This window comes from Cheilinus undulatus, linkage group 14, assembly GCF_018320785.1.
Source record: "Cheilinus undulatus linkage group 14, ASM1832078v1, whole genome shotgun sequence".
Lineage (NCBI taxonomy): Eukaryota > Metazoa > Chordata > Actinopteri > Labriformes > Labridae > Cheilinus > Cheilinus undulatus.
This window is the reverse complement of record NC_054878.1, coordinates 41,991,218-42,011,022: the sequence shown is the minus strand read 5'-3', so window position 1 is coordinate 42,011,022 and position 19,805 is coordinate 41,991,218. Positions and strand designations below refer to the sequence as shown.

The 19,805-nt window shown below is 38.8% G+C and overlaps 2 protein-coding genes across 4 annotated transcripts in view; both read left to right on the top strand.

Annotated features, from left to right (window-relative positions):
- znf512 (zinc finger protein 512) overlaps positions 1-6,845 on the top strand; it is a 22,296-nt gene extending 15,451 nt beyond the window's left edge. The window contains exon 16 of the mRNA XM_041805563.1: positions 1-6,845. This exon is cut by the window's left edge and continues 613 nt beyond it. Coding sequence (XP_041661497.1) covers positions 1-71 — 71 coding nt within the window. The 3' untranslated portion in view covers positions 72-6,845.
- Positions 6,846-8,779: 1,934 nt separating this feature from the next.
- Positions 8,780-19,805, top strand: part of gtf3c2 (general transcription factor IIIC, polypeptide 2, beta) — a 36,785-nt gene continuing 25,759 nt past the window's right edge. For 2 of the 3 annotated variants that reach the window (XM_041805560.1, XM_041805559.1), the window contains exons 1-11: positions 8,780-9,052; positions 10,437-10,547; positions 12,849-13,401; positions 13,499-13,644; positions 13,950-14,146; positions 14,322-14,413; positions 15,738-15,815; positions 16,025-16,126; positions 16,997-17,224; positions 17,687-17,798; positions 19,141-19,258. In XM_041805560.1, coding sequence (XP_041661494.1) covers positions 10,523-10,547; positions 12,849-13,401; positions 13,499-13,644; positions 13,950-14,146; positions 14,322-14,413; positions 15,738-15,815; positions 16,025-16,126; positions 16,997-17,224; positions 17,687-17,798; positions 19,141-19,258 — 1,651 coding nt within the window. In that variant the 5' untranslated portion in view covers positions 8,780-9,052; positions 10,437-10,522. Of the gene's footprint in view, positions 9,053-9,144; positions 9,247-10,436; positions 10,548-12,848; positions 13,402-13,498; positions 13,645-13,949; positions 14,147-14,321; positions 14,414-15,737; positions 15,816-16,024; positions 16,127-16,996; positions 17,225-17,686; positions 17,799-19,140; positions 19,259-19,805 lie in introns of those variants that run through there. The other variant, XM_041805561.1, reaches the window with a different exon arrangement.

Sequence of the window (19,805 nt, the reverse complement as noted above, 5' to 3'; positions counted from 1 at the left end):
AGTGGAATCTGAAACGACCAAGCATCATGGAGCCGCTCCCTGATGGTGAAAAACGACAGAGAAACACTTAAAAACAACACTTTCCTTAACATGCACCTGATTGGATTCTAACAGAGATGGAAGAACAAAACACCGTTTTTCTCCTAGGTGTGAAGAAAACAAACGTGTGTCTCTTGAGATGGCAGCTGGAGGTTACAACATGTATCTTTGAAAAGTAGATGAAGCATTTATACAACAATGGATACCTTAAAAGAACCTCAAAGGCGTCAGCGTGGGTATAAAACTGTGTAAACGTCTGGTTTCGTCTTAAAATGGTCGTTCTTGTATAGCCTTGAGAAACGTAGTAAACTGTTTATCCGTGTTTATCTGTAAAAGATTCTTTTCACCAACTTTAAATGTGTCTTATCGGTTAAAACGTTTGATAAACCTTCATGTTTGTCATATTTAACATAAAGGGAAAAGGTTACTTTAACTTTAAGAGACAGTGCTACAGTGTAGTATTCTGTTAGACATGGCTAGTCGCTTTCTACAAAGATTTTGTGCCTCTTAAGTATTATCTGTAGGGCTTCATACTTCTTATCACTTTTACTTGCAGCTTTTCAGGTCAAAAAGGATTGATATTCACTGGTCTGGATTCCCATCATCTTGTCCTTTTCTGTGCCATATTTGTAAAAAGTATGACAGAACCTACTTTTCTGACTTTTATAATCAGAACTTTTAGTCAAGTAAAGGCAATGCAAAACTACACAACATTACAGATGGTCGTATACTGATAAACAGTTCTGCAACAGATTAACACCATAGGTCCTTGTAACCCTGAACTCTAAACCCAAGCCTACATAGGCCTCAGAATGATGCAAACGATGCAGACTGCAGACCCCTTGTCCTGTCTGATGGGTAGTACTTGTGATGGCCAGAATCTGAGTAACGTCATTGTTAGGTCTGTTTTTAAGTTGCATTATAGCAACAAAACATTAACAGACTTGACATGCTATCCAAATCTCCATCAAACTGCAAGAGATTCTTGAAGACATTTTGCCCCTCCTCCAAAAGGCTTCTTCAGTTCTAATGTGACAGCAGCAGCAGTTGCATGGTTCTTGAAGGGACCTTTTGAGTTCCAAATCATTTCCTGATCATGTCCAGGGGAGAAGGAGTGGCAAAGGAGTAAGTCAGTTATGTCACCTTCAGTCAAAGTTCACAATCACCCCAATTAGTAGACCTACTTTTTCTGTTAATTTTTAAATATTTCTAATGTTTTTATTTTCTGCGTTATATTTCTTAGAAATATGATGTGCCTCTTGTCTGAAATTAAATTAAAATAAGCCTTGTGTGTGAAACACATCCATCTGGCATGGCAGGTTAAAAAAAACTTCATTGTCAATTAAAATAAATTAAAAAGATGATTTACAACAAAAGGCAAAAAGGAGACTAAAGTGACTGAGGCAAAAACTGTGTTTCTTTTCTTAGCATCTCTCTCAAACCAGCAATCTTCTCTGGCTAGTATCCAAACTCTGCTTTCCTTAAAGGAATGCCCTGTATCCTTAGATGTAAGTGACCAGATCCTGTGTTGGTCCATGTACCTGTGCCAGGATGGCCCAACACAGGACAGCCAACTCAGCTGGTTCACAGGACCTAACATCATGCAGGAGGACACATCCTCAGGTGAAACTGGGTCAACGACTCTCAGGTGATCACCCAGATGAGGGTGGTTAACAGAGGCTATAAACTCCAACTTTGACCCCAGTCACATTAGAACTGAAGAAGCCTTATGGAGGAGAGGCAGAATGTCTTCATGAACATCAGTCTAGTCTAGGTGCCCCTTTAATGAAGATTTGGATAACAGTTACCTGGATGAATGGGAACCTACACGGGCAATATAGTGACATATTTTCATAAGGGATGCACAATATTACTGGCGTGATATCTATCAGTAGATATTAGCTTAAAAAGTCAACTGGCAGACAGGAAAATCTCTGCAGATATTTACAGCCAATGTCTCATTCCTTAAACTTTTGAACACAGTACAAGGTCTGAAGTTTTAAGCCTGAACACCATTTATACATCTGTATCAATATTTATGCTTAAATGAATTTGTAAATATGGGTATATCAGATATCAAAGCTGCAAAACTGTGCATCCCTAAAGGTCAGTATTGAAAAGTTCTGTCTTATATATGAAAAAAATGGAAGATTAGGATTGTGGGTATCTTGAGCCGCTGTTGCTAACACACCATGCACACCTTTAATTTACAGTAAAGTAAAAAAAAAAAATTAAGGTCACTGTGATGCACTGAAAATCCTTGGCCTGGGAAAAAGTTTGTTAAACTGGAAGTGGCTGATTTGTGGGTCAGTACAGCTAAAGAGGGTCTCAATCTCTCTATTTTGTCTTTTACAGGTTATTACAGATTGTGGGATTTTTTTTTTTTTTTTTTTTACAAAAATGTTTAGCCTGCAGAATGATGGTACTCATGGGTGTTTCTCAACAATTAGAATATCATATAAAAGCTATTTTTTCCTGTGATTTACTTCCAAAATGTAAACTTTTAGAAATTCTAGATTCATCGCATACAAAGTGAAATATTCCAAGACTTTTTGTTGTAATCTTGATGATTACAGCGTACAGCTCATGAAAATCAAAAATCCACCATCTAATAGCCACAACTATTCAGCCACATCCACTACCTGATAGGGGCATGGTCAGGGGCGGAGTCAGATAGCTCGTTAACATTGAAAGCCACAGAAACAGCTTGTTCTGAGCAGGGCTGAAACAGAGGGTGTTTTAGACAAAAAATATCCAATACTGGAGTGTTTTTTCAGCAACAAGCTTCACAGACATGTTTTGGGGACCTCTGAGACCAAGATAAACTTATCTTAAAGGGGTAAAATATGTGACCTTTAAGGACTGTTGCAGGCAAATCACCTTTCATACAAAGCCTTGGTTCTCAGCTTGTGGATTATGGTCCCAAAAGTAAAGTCTTTTTCAGTGGGATGCAAATGTGTGCCTGGAAAAAATATGAGGCCAAATGTCTACGACGTGCTAATTTTGAAGGACACTTCTCCATTTCATTGTCCTGTCAAGTCTTCCGTTCAATCTCTCAAGTCCAAACTTTCCCATTTCTCATTAAAAACAGTATTATGTTGAAAATTTTCAGAAATGTAGGTGTACAAGAAGGTTCTGCTGGGGCCCGACTGTAGGCTGATTGAGAACCACTGATATAAAGCAATGAAGTGAATCCACTGTGTTAGAAGTTAAAGCATTTGCTGGCAAAACATTTTCTAAGTACAAATCAATCATTTACAACCTGTTTTTCTTCAGTGTTTTAAAGCTATACAATTTTAACTCAGAGTAAGGAAAACTAACACATAAAACATTTAACATGTAGGGAGGATGTGTTTTATTTCTCCTAAAACTAAGAATTAGTTTTTGAGTTTGTTGAAGGATATTATCTGATAGCATGTAGCCTGATATTTATGTACTCTGCATTTTGTATGTTAAAAAGTGCTGTAAGGTCACGGATGGTCGTCTCTTTGTGGTGTTTTAACACTTTTGTAGACTTGATTTTTACTGTTCTGGCATTAATGAGTGTATTTGTTGGCTTATTTATGCTTATGTTGTCAAAAATGATATTGTTATCGTTAATTTCATTTGAGAAATATTTGAATCTGCCTTTTACAGTCCATGTAAAAATATTCCATTTGAGTTATTTTCTGCTGTTTATGTTTCTAAGTGCTATTCCCTTCACGGCCCTTCATCAGATGCCTTTCACAATAAGAGCCGTTGTTGTTCAGGTTTAAAAAAAAATTCCTCTCCGAACATGGGAGGTATTTAAAAAAGTATGAATTTAGATTACTGAACATGGAGAATTCTCTCTTAGTCATATTTTCTGGGTTAAATGGTGGTGTTTGACCTACAGCTTCAACAATCGCTGGATTTACCAACTGGATGATCAAAATGAAGCACTGTAAACCTTTAAGTAAAAGCCCATCCAAATTTAAGGCCTAGTCTCTTCTGCTATCCTGGCTTTAGTGGAAACAATAACAGGTCTCAAAGCGAAGTTGTCCACACCTTTTTCATTGTATTTGTAATGTTTGAGCTTCCTGCCATGGGCATATGGTCCTTTAGAGGCCTTTTACACTTACTCTTGCAATTGTTTGCAGATCAGTATCCTAGTTTTGTACACAGTTAAGAATTCTCTCTTGTGTATGTTACAATTTCATAGTCTCTTCTAGCTTTTTGTGGAAAACATATGCATTCAGAACAAGTGCTAATGGGACTCCTTGGGCTTTTGCAGCCAGTCTCTAGTGGTCACTCGAGGTACTGCAGGATTTTTCTGTTCTGCACTGGCCTCATTTTGGAAATCTTATTATTCTGAGTGGGTTATTCATCAGGCAAACAAGGCAAAGATGATAAAAATGTCTGAAATTTAAATTTTATTTTGTACAACCTCAGGTCCAAAAATGTTGGGGCACTGTATAAATGTAAATCAACAGACTGCAATGACTTTTAAATCAAATTAAACCCATATTTTATTCATAATATAACATAATCCACATATTAGGTGTTGAAATGGAATCATTTTACCATTTCATGAAAAATATTAGCTCACTTAGAATTTATGGCAGCAACACATCTCAAAAAAGTTGGGATGGGGCCATTGTGTAGCATCCCCTCTTCTTCTAACAAATGGAAACATCTGGGAAGTGAGCAGGCCAGTTGCTAAAGTTTTGGGAGAGGAAATTGTCCCATTTTAGTCTGATGTAGGATTCAAGTTGCTCAACAGTCCTAGGTCTTCTTTGCCTGATTTTTTTGTTTCATAATGCTCCATATGTTTCTATTAGTGAAAGGTCAGTTCAGGACCCAAACTCTTCCATAGTGAGGCCATGCTCCATCTACCTTACAGCATTGATTGTTCCTTTCCAGATGCATAAGGTGCTCATACCATCAGAGATGCAGGCTTTTGAACTGTGCACTGATAGTAAGCTGGATGGACCTTCTCGTTTTTAGTCTGCAGGACACAGCATCTGTGGTTTCTAAAAAGAATTTCAAATTTTGAATCATCTGACCACAGAACAGTTTTCCATTTTGCTTCAGTCCATTTCTGACGGTGGCATTTCTGGTTTGCCTTCACATATGGTTTCTTCTTTGCGTACAGCTTTAACTTGCATTAGTGGACAGCATGGCAAACCATGTTAACCGACAATGATTTCTGATTTCCACTGCAAGATCACCAGCATCCAGCATTGACCTTTGGTCTTGTCCCTTGGCACAGAGATTTCTCCAGATTCTCTGAAATGTTTTGATGATGAGGAACATTTTTCTGCCCATCTTTACTTCTGAGGGACTCTGCCTCTCTAAAATGCTGCTTTTATACCCAGTTATGTTACTGACCCATTGCTTATTCACATAATTAGTTGCAAAATGCTTCTCCATGTGTTTTTATTAGTACCGGTTCCCTTTCCAGCCTTTTGTTGCCCTGTCCCTACTTTTTTGAGATGTGTTGCTGCTGTTAAATTCAAAATGAGCTGTTAAAATGGTTCAGTTTAAACATCAGATATGTTTGCATTCCCTTTTTTATTTTAACTTTACAAAGCGCCCCAGCTTTTTTGCAATTGTGGTTATATAGCAACTCTGGTGATTTCCATCTTCCACACAGCTTGACATGCGTGAACTTTCACGTTCTTGTTAAATTTTCCTTGCTGTTGAAATACTCTCCACGTCTTCTTACGCTTGTGACCAAATCTGAATCACCATGCATGCACTTTGATCAGTTTAATGGCACGAATGAAGGAAAGCATCTCTGAGCATTTTAACACTTTATTAGTGTTAAATAAGGCAGCCCATGACTGAAACTTTTATTTTTGACATACGGTACACTTTCAAGGTTTGTACATGTTTCCAGTGTCATTTGCACCTTATCTTCCAGTTGTCTTATCTACAGTAGCATTTCAGCATCTCAATACTGGAGCACGGCTAATTAAGCAAAAATTGCTGAAATAGAAAGCCTGTAATACTTTAATTTTTGTTTTTTTTTAGTGCCAATAGAAGAGTATTAACTTACAGTAAGCAATGCATCCAACATAACCAGCTTGTGTTGTTGAGTATGACCCTTAAAAAGTTCAGTTTTATGATAAAGGGAACACGTGTAAGGCATCTAAATGTTGGTCAAATCTTGCTTAAAAGGTTTTAAGTTGGTGTTGTATTTTAGAAAAGGTTTCGTCCAGTAGCCATGTAACTAGATACAAGGCTAAACTTTTATGCTGAACATGAAGGATGTGTTGTCAGAGTGAAGAAGCCTTGTAAAATGAATTAAGGATGGAAAACTGTTTTCATGTCTTGTGCCCCTAAACATAAAAATATACAGTTTATATAATATAGACCAGATTTGAATAAAGGCTCAGTTATTAGTCTTTAAAAACATTTAGAAATCACCAAATTTTCCATCTATGGGATATTATTTCTATTAAGATGAAATAGACATTATAACAGCCAAGTCTGTACGTTTAATATGTTGTTTTTTAGGAGTTATGTGCTGCTATTTCATAGGACCAGCAGTGTTATAATCACAGGATATTAAAAGTTTAATTCATTGACTATTAGGCTCTGCGTCCTTAATATCAGAAGTCATTCAGTCTTTTGGTTGTAAAGCACATTTAAACTAAAATATCACACTAACTGCTTAAAGAATAATAATAAAAAGGCTCAAAAGGTGTAATGTTGGAAGATATTGTTAGGTTGAGTAAAGGAGTGAATGCACTTTTACCAAATTTTTGTGTCATTTGGTTTTAGTTGGTAATAATCCTTAACAAAAAGGCAAGAAAGAATAAAATAGATGCTAAATTAGTATGCTAAGACAAAAAAACATACCACTCAAGTAATCCCATGGGATATTTTGGAGCAAAAATGCTCTAACATTGCAGAGCAGAAAATAAAAGATTCTCTAAAGCACTCAAGTGCTGTATTATTTTTTTTTTTCACTGTTTTGTAAGATTTGTAATTGGAATTATTGCCTTTATTTAGGGCAAGGGATAGAATAGAAGTTTTGAAGAGAAACTGGCAAATGAAATGCAGGAAATTAGTCTCAAAGGCTGGATTTCAACCTGTGCTGTCAGCTTTTGAGGGCTATAGCATCAGTGCATGTGGTGAGGCCTACCTACGAGGTCCTCTGCACCCCTTAAATTTAGCTTTTAAGGGTGAGAAGATGCATTCAATGATTGGGGATATACATTCATCATACTCATAATTTATGACTGCTACTAAGCATTGAAATGATGACCTTAAGTCTGGGATGGGCAACTTGCTAAAAGAGCCACATGAATTATAATGCTACTTTTGAATGCATTCAACATAATACTCTTAAATTTTTGGTATTTCAGTATTTTACATGCATATATCATTTGTTTCAGCTACTGCAAGCCTCCTCCACCCCAGCCACCTCTGATGCATATCATTGGTATTAAGGTCAAGCTCCTTTCAAGGTCAAGTGTCCTCTCATTGCCACCTCTAAGTCATCTAATCTGTGTCCTGATCCAGGTCCTCTGTACATCCTGCATCCCCTCATCTCCTCTTCCAAGTCATCTCATCGGTGTCCAGCTTCTCTGTGCTATCATGCATACCATCATAGCCACCTCCAGGCCATCTGATTAGTGTCTGGGTCAAGCTCCTCAGAAGTCCATTCCTCATCTTATCCTACATCCTTTCATCACCACCACCAGTGTCTCTCCTCCACAGTCAGTCTATTATTTCAGCCACTGCAACCCTCCTCCACCCAAGCCACCTCCATTATACCTCATCAGTGTCCAGGTCTGGCTCCTTCCTTCCTTTCCATCCTGCATCCTTTAATCCAGTGTTGCCTAACCTTTTTTCCTTTGAACCCCCTCTACTTGTATCTAAGAAAACTTGAGCCCCCAAGAACCGATACGAAGAAAATAGTGGCCAAAACTAACATAAATTTTAATAGTTTTTTTGTGTAAATCCAAACAAAGTAGTCCCAACCTGAAATTCTTTTACCCAAAAACCATTGTTTGAATTGTTTCTGTTATACCATGATTTCTGTTAATATTTGCAAATCTAATTTTAACAACCTCAGGGCAGACAGAGGCTCATGCCCCCCTGCGATCTCTGATGCCCCCCTAAGGGGTCCCAGACCCCAGGTTGCGAACCAAGGCCTGAATCACGACTTCACCACTAATGTCTAGGCTCCATATCGAGGTATCCTATCCTGCTGTCGCCTCACTACCCTTCAAATGCTTTAAGACACAATTTTTTATTTTCCAGCTGTTCAGCACTGATATTTTGTTCTTTAATCTCCTTGAAGAAAAATATACTTGCTTTTTGTCAGTTTTTAGCACCAAAGATTTATTTTTGTTAGTCTAAGTCTCATCCCCCTTATGTGAAAAAGGTAAACAACTACATTTTTAGTCAGTTTTAGTCAACGAAATTAACAGTGTTGTATGTGCTGAAAATAGTTTGGAAATATCTGCATATCAGATTTCAGCTAAATTTTAAAATTGTGAATCCCTAGCTGAAAGAACAGTTTCCACAGTCCAGCTGTGGTTTGGAGCAGAGTCATCTACTGGTGTTAATCTATGCTACAAATATTCACTCTTTGACCTGTATCCTAAATATATTTAAGTTTCCCCTTTTTAATTAAATTACATTGAGGGAAAGGAACTTTTTCCGTGATGTTCTTTTCGATGCGCCTGTATTGTTGCAGCCTCAGTAGCTGAACAGGATTATTCCAGCTGATAGGGGGCAGTGTGACTCTCCATGCTTGTACAGTAACATGGCGGTCTGATGTAATCCGTATGTGACTTTCAGCAACCTGAACCAGTCGAACCAGCGCGGTTGGTGTTTATATTCTACCGTTCAGTAAATAATAACTCATAGATTAATGGATCTGTTGTATTTTCGCTGCTCCTGTGACCATCCACGGTGCCCATCCAGGTAGCAGAGTGTGGGACTCGATCCCGGGCGGTTGGATTCTAGCTTCCCGGGCTCAGTACGCGGTTATCCAGCCTTCGCCACCGACCAGGAAGCCCTCGATTGACTCAGGGTGAGTTTTTATCAATGCTGGCAGTAATACTGGTAATTTCTGTCAAATATAGCCGATTTTAAGAGTTTTAAAGTTACTTACCGTTAGTGCACGAAGGACTCAACTGCCACTTTAGCCGGTTAGCTAAAGCTAGCTATGTTGTGCTAGCTTCATAGCGTGACTGTAGAAGATGTGACTCACTGGAAAACACACCGGTAAATAAATTATTTTAATTTTAGCCAGTTTTGATTCTGGAAATGTTTACCGAATTGTTAAGACGTTCAATGAAAGTAGACGCTGTCCGTCTCTGCCTCGCTATAACACATAAACGACTTTCAAAGCGAAGGAAAGCATTCAGTTGTCATAATACTGTACGGTATTTGGTCTGTCAGTTTGCGAGTGGCGTACCGTTTTAAATAGTGACCGTGCAAACTGATGACCATTAGCCGAATACGTCTGTAGCTGACGTAGCTAAAGCACACGTTAAGAACAGAAAGTATCCAGACAAATGTCCATTATTTAGTTCTTCATAGTAATGTCCTTTGTGCCAATTTGAGTAGGGTATACACGTGGGGACATTGTCATCACAGACACATAAGGAGCAAAGTCATCAGATAGCATGGTCACTCTTTTAACCGTAACAGCAGCAAGTCGTCTATATGACTCAAAAAGGTGTTGATGCTTCAGTTCCACTTTTCCAAGGTAATTATTTTAGAGCTTTTTTAATCCATTAAGCAATATGTGAGACCATCTGAATAACATTGAAGACTCTTTTTCTAATGTCTTCTCATTACCCCTCCAGGATATTAAGTCTAGTTGACGACACAGGAGTATTATAATGAAATGTTGCAGTATGTGCCCAATCACTGTTTTGTAATATGATTTTTCCATTAAATCATGTTGTTAGATGTTATGGTTTTTAGTAGGGATGCACTGATACCTATTTTTAAAACCCTAGCAGCACACATGCTTGTATGAACTCATGGTAAACTGTTTTTCTTATCAGTGGATCTGTAAAAACCATAGAGAGTACCTTAGCAGGTGAAAAATCTTGCTCCTTAAATCAAGTGAAACTTGAAAAAACACAAGTGTATGCAATACAGAAGGATTGCTTTGGGATGATAGAACATACTTGTTCAGTTAAGTTGGATTTCAAAGGTTTTTGCTTCATTGTAGGAAGGCACAACAGTGCTCCATCAAGCCTGTACCCAACATTTATGGTTGCTCATTATAATTTTGTTTTGTGTTGCAGCAGTTCCACTGTCAGGGGCTGATAATGGGCATTTGTGGAGTTATAATTGTACCTCAATTCTGAGTGAGCAGTGGGAAATTTGATATTGTGTCGGCCACTTTGAACTTATTCAAATTAATGCTGTTTTGAATGTGTTTTTCTTGTCTTTAACAGAAACCAAAGTCAGAGAGCGAAGGAAATTGTTCCACACATGAGGAGGCATCTGAAGGGACAACTGCAGCACCACAAACTTGGGGCAAATGGATACCAGTGACTCTGGACAAGGTTCACAGTACCATTTTTTAACAGCTTTGACATTTAATTGCATTTGTGTAGTTTCTATTAAATGGAAGAAAGGTAATTGGTGAGAAAAAAAACTGAAAAATCCAGTTTTAATAGGAAGCAGAGTTGTCCAGGTATGATCAACAGGTCCAGTGAGGGGCCGGCACTTTGTCAATAAATAGGTTGAATTATCATGTGGAAAAAAAAAAATTCAGCAATACTGAGTAAACAATGTGAATGCAAAGTACCATGTGTTATAAAAAGGTGCAAATCAACGCAACTTTGTTTATTATAAAGCACGTTTCAGTCATGATTAGCATGCATCCCAAAAGTCTTCACAGATTAACAACAGATGGGATGTAAAATTAGAAACTGAAGAGGATAATTAAGACGAGAATACGATTGTTTAAAAAGTGAAAATACATTTTAATTAAGATGTACAAACTGAGGCAATAGAACAGCCAAAATGTCAATGTAATAAATAAAGATCTATAAAAGTAAGATGTAACAAAACAATAACCAGAAATAAAGCTAATCTAAATCAGTAATAAACAATGTTGATCAAGGTCAAGAAATTACTCCAAACTGAGAGCAAAATTAAAAGGATGGGTCCCAAGTTTAATTTTGTAAATAAGCACCAAAACTTGCCTTTGTGATATCTTGAGGTATTGAGGAATTAGGATGCATAAATGCATGCACCTATGCTGCATTTTTAGACTGTTCAAAAGACTTTATACCCTTACACATTTACACTTCTAATATGCCTAAATTAACAGTTTGCAGAGGCTCCTCCTAAGGCTGCTTGTTTGTTTACCAGTGGCAGTGAGTTGAGGTTTAGTGTCTTGCACTGTAACTCTTTGACATGTTGACTGCAGCAGGTGTGGTTTAAACTTCTAACATGTCGTTGGATGTTGACCTGACTAACCCCTGAGCCACAATATGAAATAAACACCCTTGTATGCTTAAACACACAGATCATTATGGAGATGGTATTTGGATTTTGATCCAAGGTTCAAAATGTAGTCTTATGCTACATTTTAGTATACAAACAAGTAAAAAGTTCTGCTGGTTGGCGTCATCTAAGATGGTAAACACAACTGTAGAAAACATGGAAACATGACAAAATAGAATAAGATAAAACCAGAACTACTGCCTGCCAGCTGTACTCATCAGGGAGGTGTCAAGTTAGTGAAAGTCCAGTTGTGGGCCAAGAGGGAAGGCTTAGGTGTACAAGTAAGACATGTTCCAATACCATTTCTTTCTTCAGATACCAGAGCGTTGGGGTACCTGTCAACACAGAGTACCGATCCAATATGCGTGTTAACTTTCTAGACTGACAGTGCTGTGGAAAACTGGCACATTATTTTAGCCCGACAGGGAACCCAGAGCATGGCTCAACAAATACAATGGTTATGTGCCTCCTCTCTGTGACAATTTAAGTTGTTTTTTTCCTGTAAATTACTGAGTTTTTCTGCTAAATATCGAAATAACAATGACACAGAGGGCCATGCCAGGCTCTCTATCTTAATATCTCTCCGTTATGTACATTTCAGACTGTCTCCATAATGATCTGCGCGTTAAAGCATGCACAGTTTGACACGACATGATGTGATGATGGAACAGCATGCCATTGGTTGACAGCCCCTCACAAGGCATTCTGGGAAAACAATATGGTCATTCAAGCTAGCAGCAATAAATGGTAAATAGATAAAAATATGGATAAAATGAAATATTTAATATTGGATCTATTGGTGTGGATTTAATCTTTTAAGTCACTAAAAATTCAGGCAAGTTCCAGGCACATTAGGAATGCCTTAGGAAGGGCTTTGAAGGCGTGGATAGCGTAATTGAATTGGTGCAACAGTTAGCTTTAAAGGGGAGTGTTTCCTATCCGTCCTCAGCCGTCCTATCAATGGATAAAGCCCCCTTAAAATGATCTTTAAAAAAAAGTGTAAAAATATTCAACTTTTAGTAGCCTGTGTCACTTCTTGTGGTATATGACAACGCCGGTCTGGAAGGGTTTTAAACAAAACCAGTCAGTGCATAAACACGTGAACTCACCGATACCAAGACCCAGCAGTATCAGACATATTTCTGGTACTTTTATCATAATCAGAACAACGCTACTACAATTTTATGATCAAGCGTTGACAATGAGGCCTTTTTGTAAGGATACAGCCTGTAAGAGTAACAGTAACCAAATAGTAGATTTAAAAAAGTCTCAGTTGTTGAAAATAATAGCTAGAATTTCATTGTGTTTGTTTACTATCTGCCTGTGGAGTGACAACACAACTCTTCTTTCAGGGCAAGAAAAGCCGCCAGAGACTCCTGATTCAACACCCAGCTCCAAGGGACGACAACGGAAGAAAAATCCCAAATATTTGGATTTTGAAACCGACAAGTTGCTCGATGAGCAGAACAAAACGGACAGAAGGAGCTCAGAAGGAGGAGCTTCAAAAAGGTCTCCAGTAAAGAGACAAAAACCTGAAAATGACACACAAGAGGCCTCAGACGGCAAGAATGAAGCTACAAGTGAAACACCTAAAGAGTCTGATGGTGTTAAAGCAAAGAAGACTCCTAAAAAGGCAGCTAGAGCCAAGAAAACCCCAACTAAAAGGACTCCAGGTAGAAAAACTCCATCTAAAAAAACTACCACCACTAAAGGGGCGCTCCCAAATTTGGAAGGCGGAGTCGCTGATTCAGCGCAGCAGGAGAATGGGACGCCAAAACCAAAGAGAAAATATGTGAAGAAGCAGCGTATACAGGTAGAGGAAACGGTTACAGAAGCACCACCAAGTGAGGAGGCACCAGAGGAGATCACACCAGGGGGGCGCCCCAGGAGAGGAGCAGCTAAAGCGTGAGTAACATGTAGTCAGCGGCTATGCTGGTATAAATGTTAATAAGAAGTGCATTTGTGTTTGTTTGTATGAAAATGTTGTAAAAAATGTCTCCAGGGCGTTGAAGTACCTCCACACTTTGGTCAAAGAAGTGCTCAATCATCCCGGGGATGAGGCAGCCTCAAAGCCAGGAGACGATAGTGATGGTGCCGACACAGATACAGAACCCAAGGGAGAGGGGAAGGGTCCCAGAGGGAGAAAAGGTACATCTTTCACTACCTTCATTAAACACCACTGAACAATTTGATAGAAGTAACCAAAGACAGCTACTGATGTTTTTTTAAATGTACATAATTTACTAGCAAAATCATGTCACTCCTGATGTCCACAGAAAGGTGCTATTTTTTTAAATAGCCTACATATTTGTGAATATCTCATGTATCCCCAGGGGTACGGGAATCCCTATTTGAGAACACTTCAGTAGATCACTATTGGTGATTAGCTGATTTAAAACATGATAAAAAATTGTTGCATCCACAAACCTCGATCAATGTTTACATTCATGCAGGGCGTAAAGGACGGAAGAGGAAGCGTGCCGACTCTGATGCTGCTGAAGATGAGGACTTCGTTCCAGATGCAGATGAAATGGAGGCTGAGGAGGTCGAAGATGAAGACAATGATGATGAGGAAGAGGCAGAATTTTCAGACTCAGAGCTTTGGCTGAATGAAAAAAGTCTTGAAACTTTAAAAGCCAAAAGAAGCAATGTTAGTATTTTTTATATTGTGTCGCTTTGGCATTTGGAGGTTTAACTTGGAGAGAAACTTTTTCACCTGCATTATCTGAATGTTATGCTTTCACAATTCTAATCACCTATATTTACTTTGATGACATCAGTGCATCAGAATAATTCAAATCATGTTATTTCTCTTTCTTGTGCAGTCTTACAAGAAATATGGAAAAATGTCTCCCAATGGGCTCAATGACCTGATGATGATTCCTGTGTGGGACTCTGTTAAGACCACCAAGAAATTGTAAGAACTTTACTCTCAGCATCTGGATGTTATTGTTTGTTTAACCTTGTTTTACCAGCATGGAATATTGTTAAAAAGCCATAGATTAAAAGCACAGAGAGCACAAATCTGAACTACAGTATGTTAAACCTTTGCACATAGTGGTATTGTTTTTTTTTTTGTTTGTTTGTTTTTTGTTTGTTTTTTTAAGAAGACAAAACCACTTAGTCAGATTACTGAGTACCAGGGCTGTTACCAACCACTATTTCTTGGCTTGTTTAATGGAAATTTAAATCAGGCAAGCCACCTAGCCTCAGTGGAAGAAAACATTCGGAAAACAGTGGTTAAATAATGTTAAATTGGTTTCCCAAGAGTGGCTAATGTTGGCAGTGCTGGCCTTAGTCATGTTTGCAGGTTAACGTCTTCATGCCTGTGCTTGAAGTGTATTGCCGTGGTCATTACACCAGTTTAACCTGACTCAATGCAGTATAACTGTGATTGTTTACATCCAGGTTGTAGAGCCAAAAGAGACTGCTTATTGAAGGTACAGTCAGTTAAAGCAGTGGTTCCCAGCCTTTTTTCATAAGGGCCCCATGCCTGTTTGTATCTAAGAGAAGATAAGCCACCTAAGGTCCCACTTTGAAAAAATAAACATCACTTTTAATCTTTTTTGAAATCAAAATCCCAACATAATAGACCTACTTACACCTATACTTACACCTTGCACCTGTATATCTATAAACTATCCATTATTATGATTGCATATAAGGAACACTTTAAAAAAAAAAGTAAAGAGGATCTATTCATTTTTAAGAAAAAATCTCAATTTTCTTTAATTTTAAAATGTTGTTAATTTAGGAGAACAAATAAATTTGTTTAAACTTTTAACAGTTGTAAATTTAAATGAACCAAAACTTTGAATTTTTGAGATTATAAAGTTGACAAGTGAACCCCACCAAAATTTTTGCATGTACAACATTGTAAATTTATGGTCTAAAAAAACGGAAATTTATGAGCATCTAATGTCAACACGTAAGCCTTTCTAAACTTGGAAATGTTAAGTTTTGTCTTGTGAATATTTATGAATATTTATTATTTATTTATGACTTTTAATCTCTGAGTTTAAGATTTAAATTTCTGAGTTGGTTCTCACTTCATAATCTCAGAAAATTATTTTTTTCCCCCCTAATTTTCCCTTTGTTGCTTAAAGATTAGCAGAGTTTCTTGATTTTTTGACTGCATTACACTTTAAGTGTAAATTTTGACTGGCTGGAAGTTACTAACTGGTTTGGATATTTAAGCCCTCATGTGTGTTTGACAGTTCAGATGTTTATGTCTTTTCCAGCCGTGAGGAGCACTGCAGCAGATGGGTGTTTCCAGAGTGGATCCCCTCCACCAGTGACTGGAGCCCTGTACCACAAAGGTATGTCACCTCTACCCCTTCATTTTTAACAGTTTTTACACATTCATCAGTGCAGCATTGAAATATCAAAATGTATCTTTGTATCTCTAACGCCATAAAAAACATAGCACTGTGCTGAGTTATGAAATGTTAACCTGAATATGGCATCTAAAGTTGGTATTTTACTCGTCTTTTTTATCAGTCATTTTTGTATTTTGTGTGTTATTCAGTGATTTGGAGAAATACCTGCCTCAGGAGCTCCAGTCAGCTGCTATCAAACTGTCCAGAGAAGGACTCAAAAATGAGGAGCTGCCTCCACAAAGACTCAGCAGGTTAGACTGAGCATTATTTAAATAATATCACACAAGACAAAGTATCATTGCTCTGATTATCATCACTGCTGGGATTTCTATGCAGTAAAGAAAAGTACATATGCATGAACTCTTTTCATTCATGATTTATTGTTAGACAAATTATCCTGGTATCATTAGCAGGAATTCTGTCACCACTTTTACAACATCTTTACACAAAGACAGTAGTGCTGCTGCTAGAAACAAGCTGAGAAAGCATCATGGCAAAAACCAAAGAAATCAGTTTAGACTGGAGAAAAAAAATGTTGATGCCCACAAAGAAGGAAATACAAAGTTCTCACAGCGTTTCCAAGTGTCAAGAACTGGAATGAGAAGTATAATCAAGAAATTCAATGAGAGCCACACAGTCCAGAACAAGCCTGGCAGAGGCAGGGAAAGAAAGATTTCAATGACTGTGAGATGAGTCTAGAGACCCCAGAACAACTGCCAAAACACTTGTAAAGGACATGGCTGAATGTAGGAAGGAATTGTAGTCTCATTGAAGACAATCATGACAGTCCTGCACAGGAATAGACCAAGAAAATCTCCACTGATGCAGGAGAGACCTTCAAACAGAACATTTGCTAAGGACAACCTAGAGAAAGATTCTGCAGAAGCGTGTCCTTTGGTTAGGTGAGACCAAACTAGAGCTCTTTGGCCATAGAGACGTTGGTGATGTTTTTATTCAAATCATGTAAAGCATTTGAATAATGGACACTGCGTATCAAAAAGATATGATGAAAAAACCTTGATATTACGATTGCAGTCAGCTTACATCTGTATTGATATCAGCCCTGACTTTAACAACCCATGCTTCTCTAACTTAACTAAACTGTGTTTGTGTCTGATCAGGTTCACAGCACTGCCAGCTCATCCTGACCGCTGGGACATGCTTCTGTATGCAGGAGGACCAGTCTGGGCTTTGGAGTGGTGTCCCACACCTGACGGAGCTCCAGCATCTCAGTTCATCGCTCTGGCCTGCCATCGAGGGATGGATGACAAGCACCAGGCCAATAAGACATACATCGAACACGGACTTGTGCAGCTGTGGGACCTGGGCCGGATGGAGTGCAACAGCAGGTACAGCTGAAGTAGATGCATCATGGGGGCTTTAAATTCCTAAGCCACTGTCTGAATGTGTTTCTGATGTTTTATCTCAGTTAGGCACAGGGTTTCTGAGACTTTGATGGAGCCTCCTCTGTTGTCTAGAAGTCAAAATTGAAACTTTTATTTTTTCATAATTAAATTGACCCACTTCAAATAACTAAGGCCAAACACCCAGAACTAATCCAACAAAATAAAACATCTTGACCAGCAGAAGCCATGATCTTGTTAAAAGCACCACGTTTATGATTCTCCTTTGATTAATGATTGTGTTAAAAACATGCATATGTTACACATAGTACAACACAGCTGCATGTCATTTGTTTCGAGGGGAAAAACCTAAAAAAAGTCTACTTTTTCAGATAAAGAACCCCCTCTTCCACTAGGCTTGCAACAGACCTGCATATGATGCTTTCTTTTCCTCTTTTGCCTCTTCAGGCCAGACGCCACACCAGCCTTGTCCTATGGTTTGGCTCTAGACAAAGGTTTCATCTGGCATCTGAAGTGGTGTCCTGCAGGTGGCTGGGAGCCTCCTAACAGTGACAGAAAGGTAAAGTACTTTCACCAACATCAGCTCTTTTAAAACCAGCAATAACACTCATAAAACAATCTAAAATCCACTTTCTCTGGACTCTCATGACTTTTCAATATCTCTGTCTTAACACTGAGCTAGCATCTATTTCTGAGATACACTTTATGGACAAAAGTATTCAGCCACCTGGAGTTGGCTCTCATTTTGCAGCTATAACAGCTTCAAATCTTCTTGAAAGGCTCTCCACAAGATTTTGGAGTGTTTTTGTGGGAATATGGCCATTCATGCTGTAGAGCATTTATGAGGTCAGGCACTGATGTTGAACAAGAAGCCCTGGATCACAATCTTCAGTTCATCCCTAAGGTGATCGATGGGGTTGAGGTCAGGGCTCTGTGAGGACCAGACAAGTTCTTCCTCACCAAACTCATCAAACCATGTCTTTATAGTGCTTGCTTTGTGCACTGGGGCACAGTCATGTTGGAATAGAAAAGGGCCATCCCCAAACTGTTGCCACAAAGTTGGAAGTATAGCATTGTCCAGTATTAAGTATTAAGATCAGCCTTCACTGGAGATAAGGGACTGAGCCAGAATCCAGAAAAAGCCACATACCATTATTCCTTCCCCACCAAACTTCACAGCTAGCACAAAGCAGTCAGGGAGGTAATGCTCCTTCTGCATCTGGCACACCCCATTCTACAAAACACGTTTCTGTCTCCAGTGTCGGTTTGCTTTACACCACTCCATCTGACGTTCTGCATTGGATTTGGTGATGTGAGGTTTGCCTGCAGCTTCTCGGCCATGGAAACCCATTCAATGAAGATCCCGCTGCAGAGTTTATGTGCTGACATTGATACCAGTGAAAGTTCAGAGCTCTTCAGCTGTGGAATCAACAAAGGGTTGGTGACTTTTATGCACCATGCACATTGACTGTTGAGCCTGCTTTGTGGCTGAGTTGCTGTTGTTCCTAAATGCCTCCACTTTTTCATTAAATCACTAAAAGTTGACCGTGGAATATCTAGCAGGGATGAAATTTCACAGTACCACACTTGAAGTCAATGAGCTCTGCACTTCTATTAGAAATCTACAGGTTTGGTTACCCCCCCATGTACGGAGGCAAGAGCCTTCCAAGCAGTCGACCTTCAGCTTCTTTCTTACACATCATACCCCACTCTCTCCTTGGTTCTACTCTATCTATTGGGTTGAAACCAGACTGTAGATCTGTTTTTCTTTCATAACTTTGATACTTTCCTGTCCTATGATTGTTATTGAGGAGAGGGATAGAAGGCGAGCTTTTGGCTCTGGCTGAGAGGGTGAGAAAAGGTAAGATTTTGAGTGATATGTTTTACCATTTTCTCCGTAGGCTCCTTCTCTGCCCAGACTGGGTCTTTTGGCAGTCGCCACGTCCAACAGCACAGTCACTATTTACAGCCTGCCCCACCCTGAGGCCCTGCTCTCCTACAAGAAGTCATCAAACTGTGGTAAGACCGAATATATAACACAGAATATAGAGAGAATTGACTTACAAACCATTGCACAACCATGACATGACCACAGTTGAACACCCATAAAACTTAGTTCATCGTATAGTCAGCAGAGGGTGGTGTTGCCTCTCTGAAGGCTGTTAGGACCTGATTGCTGCTGAGGAAACAGGACTGCAGTAAAACCTTTGTGTGGAGGTTTTTACATCATGGCAGCATTGTAAAAATTAACGGCTAGACTATAGATTTGTCCACATCTTGCTGAACCCCGCCCCACAAAGCTATGCTGCAGTGTGTTTCACACTTCAGTTACTCAAATTCTTATCAAACACCAGAAGAAATTGGGCAGATTTAATTAAAAGATGTAAAAAAATAAGGATAGAGCCACTCTTCCTGAGTTAACTCAACAGTTCAGCGGTAAATCCTTCTGATCCATCAAACAATAGTCTCATTCATACGTTTCATCCATTTTTTGAGTATGAAAGACAAGAATAATGGTTGAAAACTGATGCTCTTATCAGACTTCATGGTCACTTGAAGTATCAGG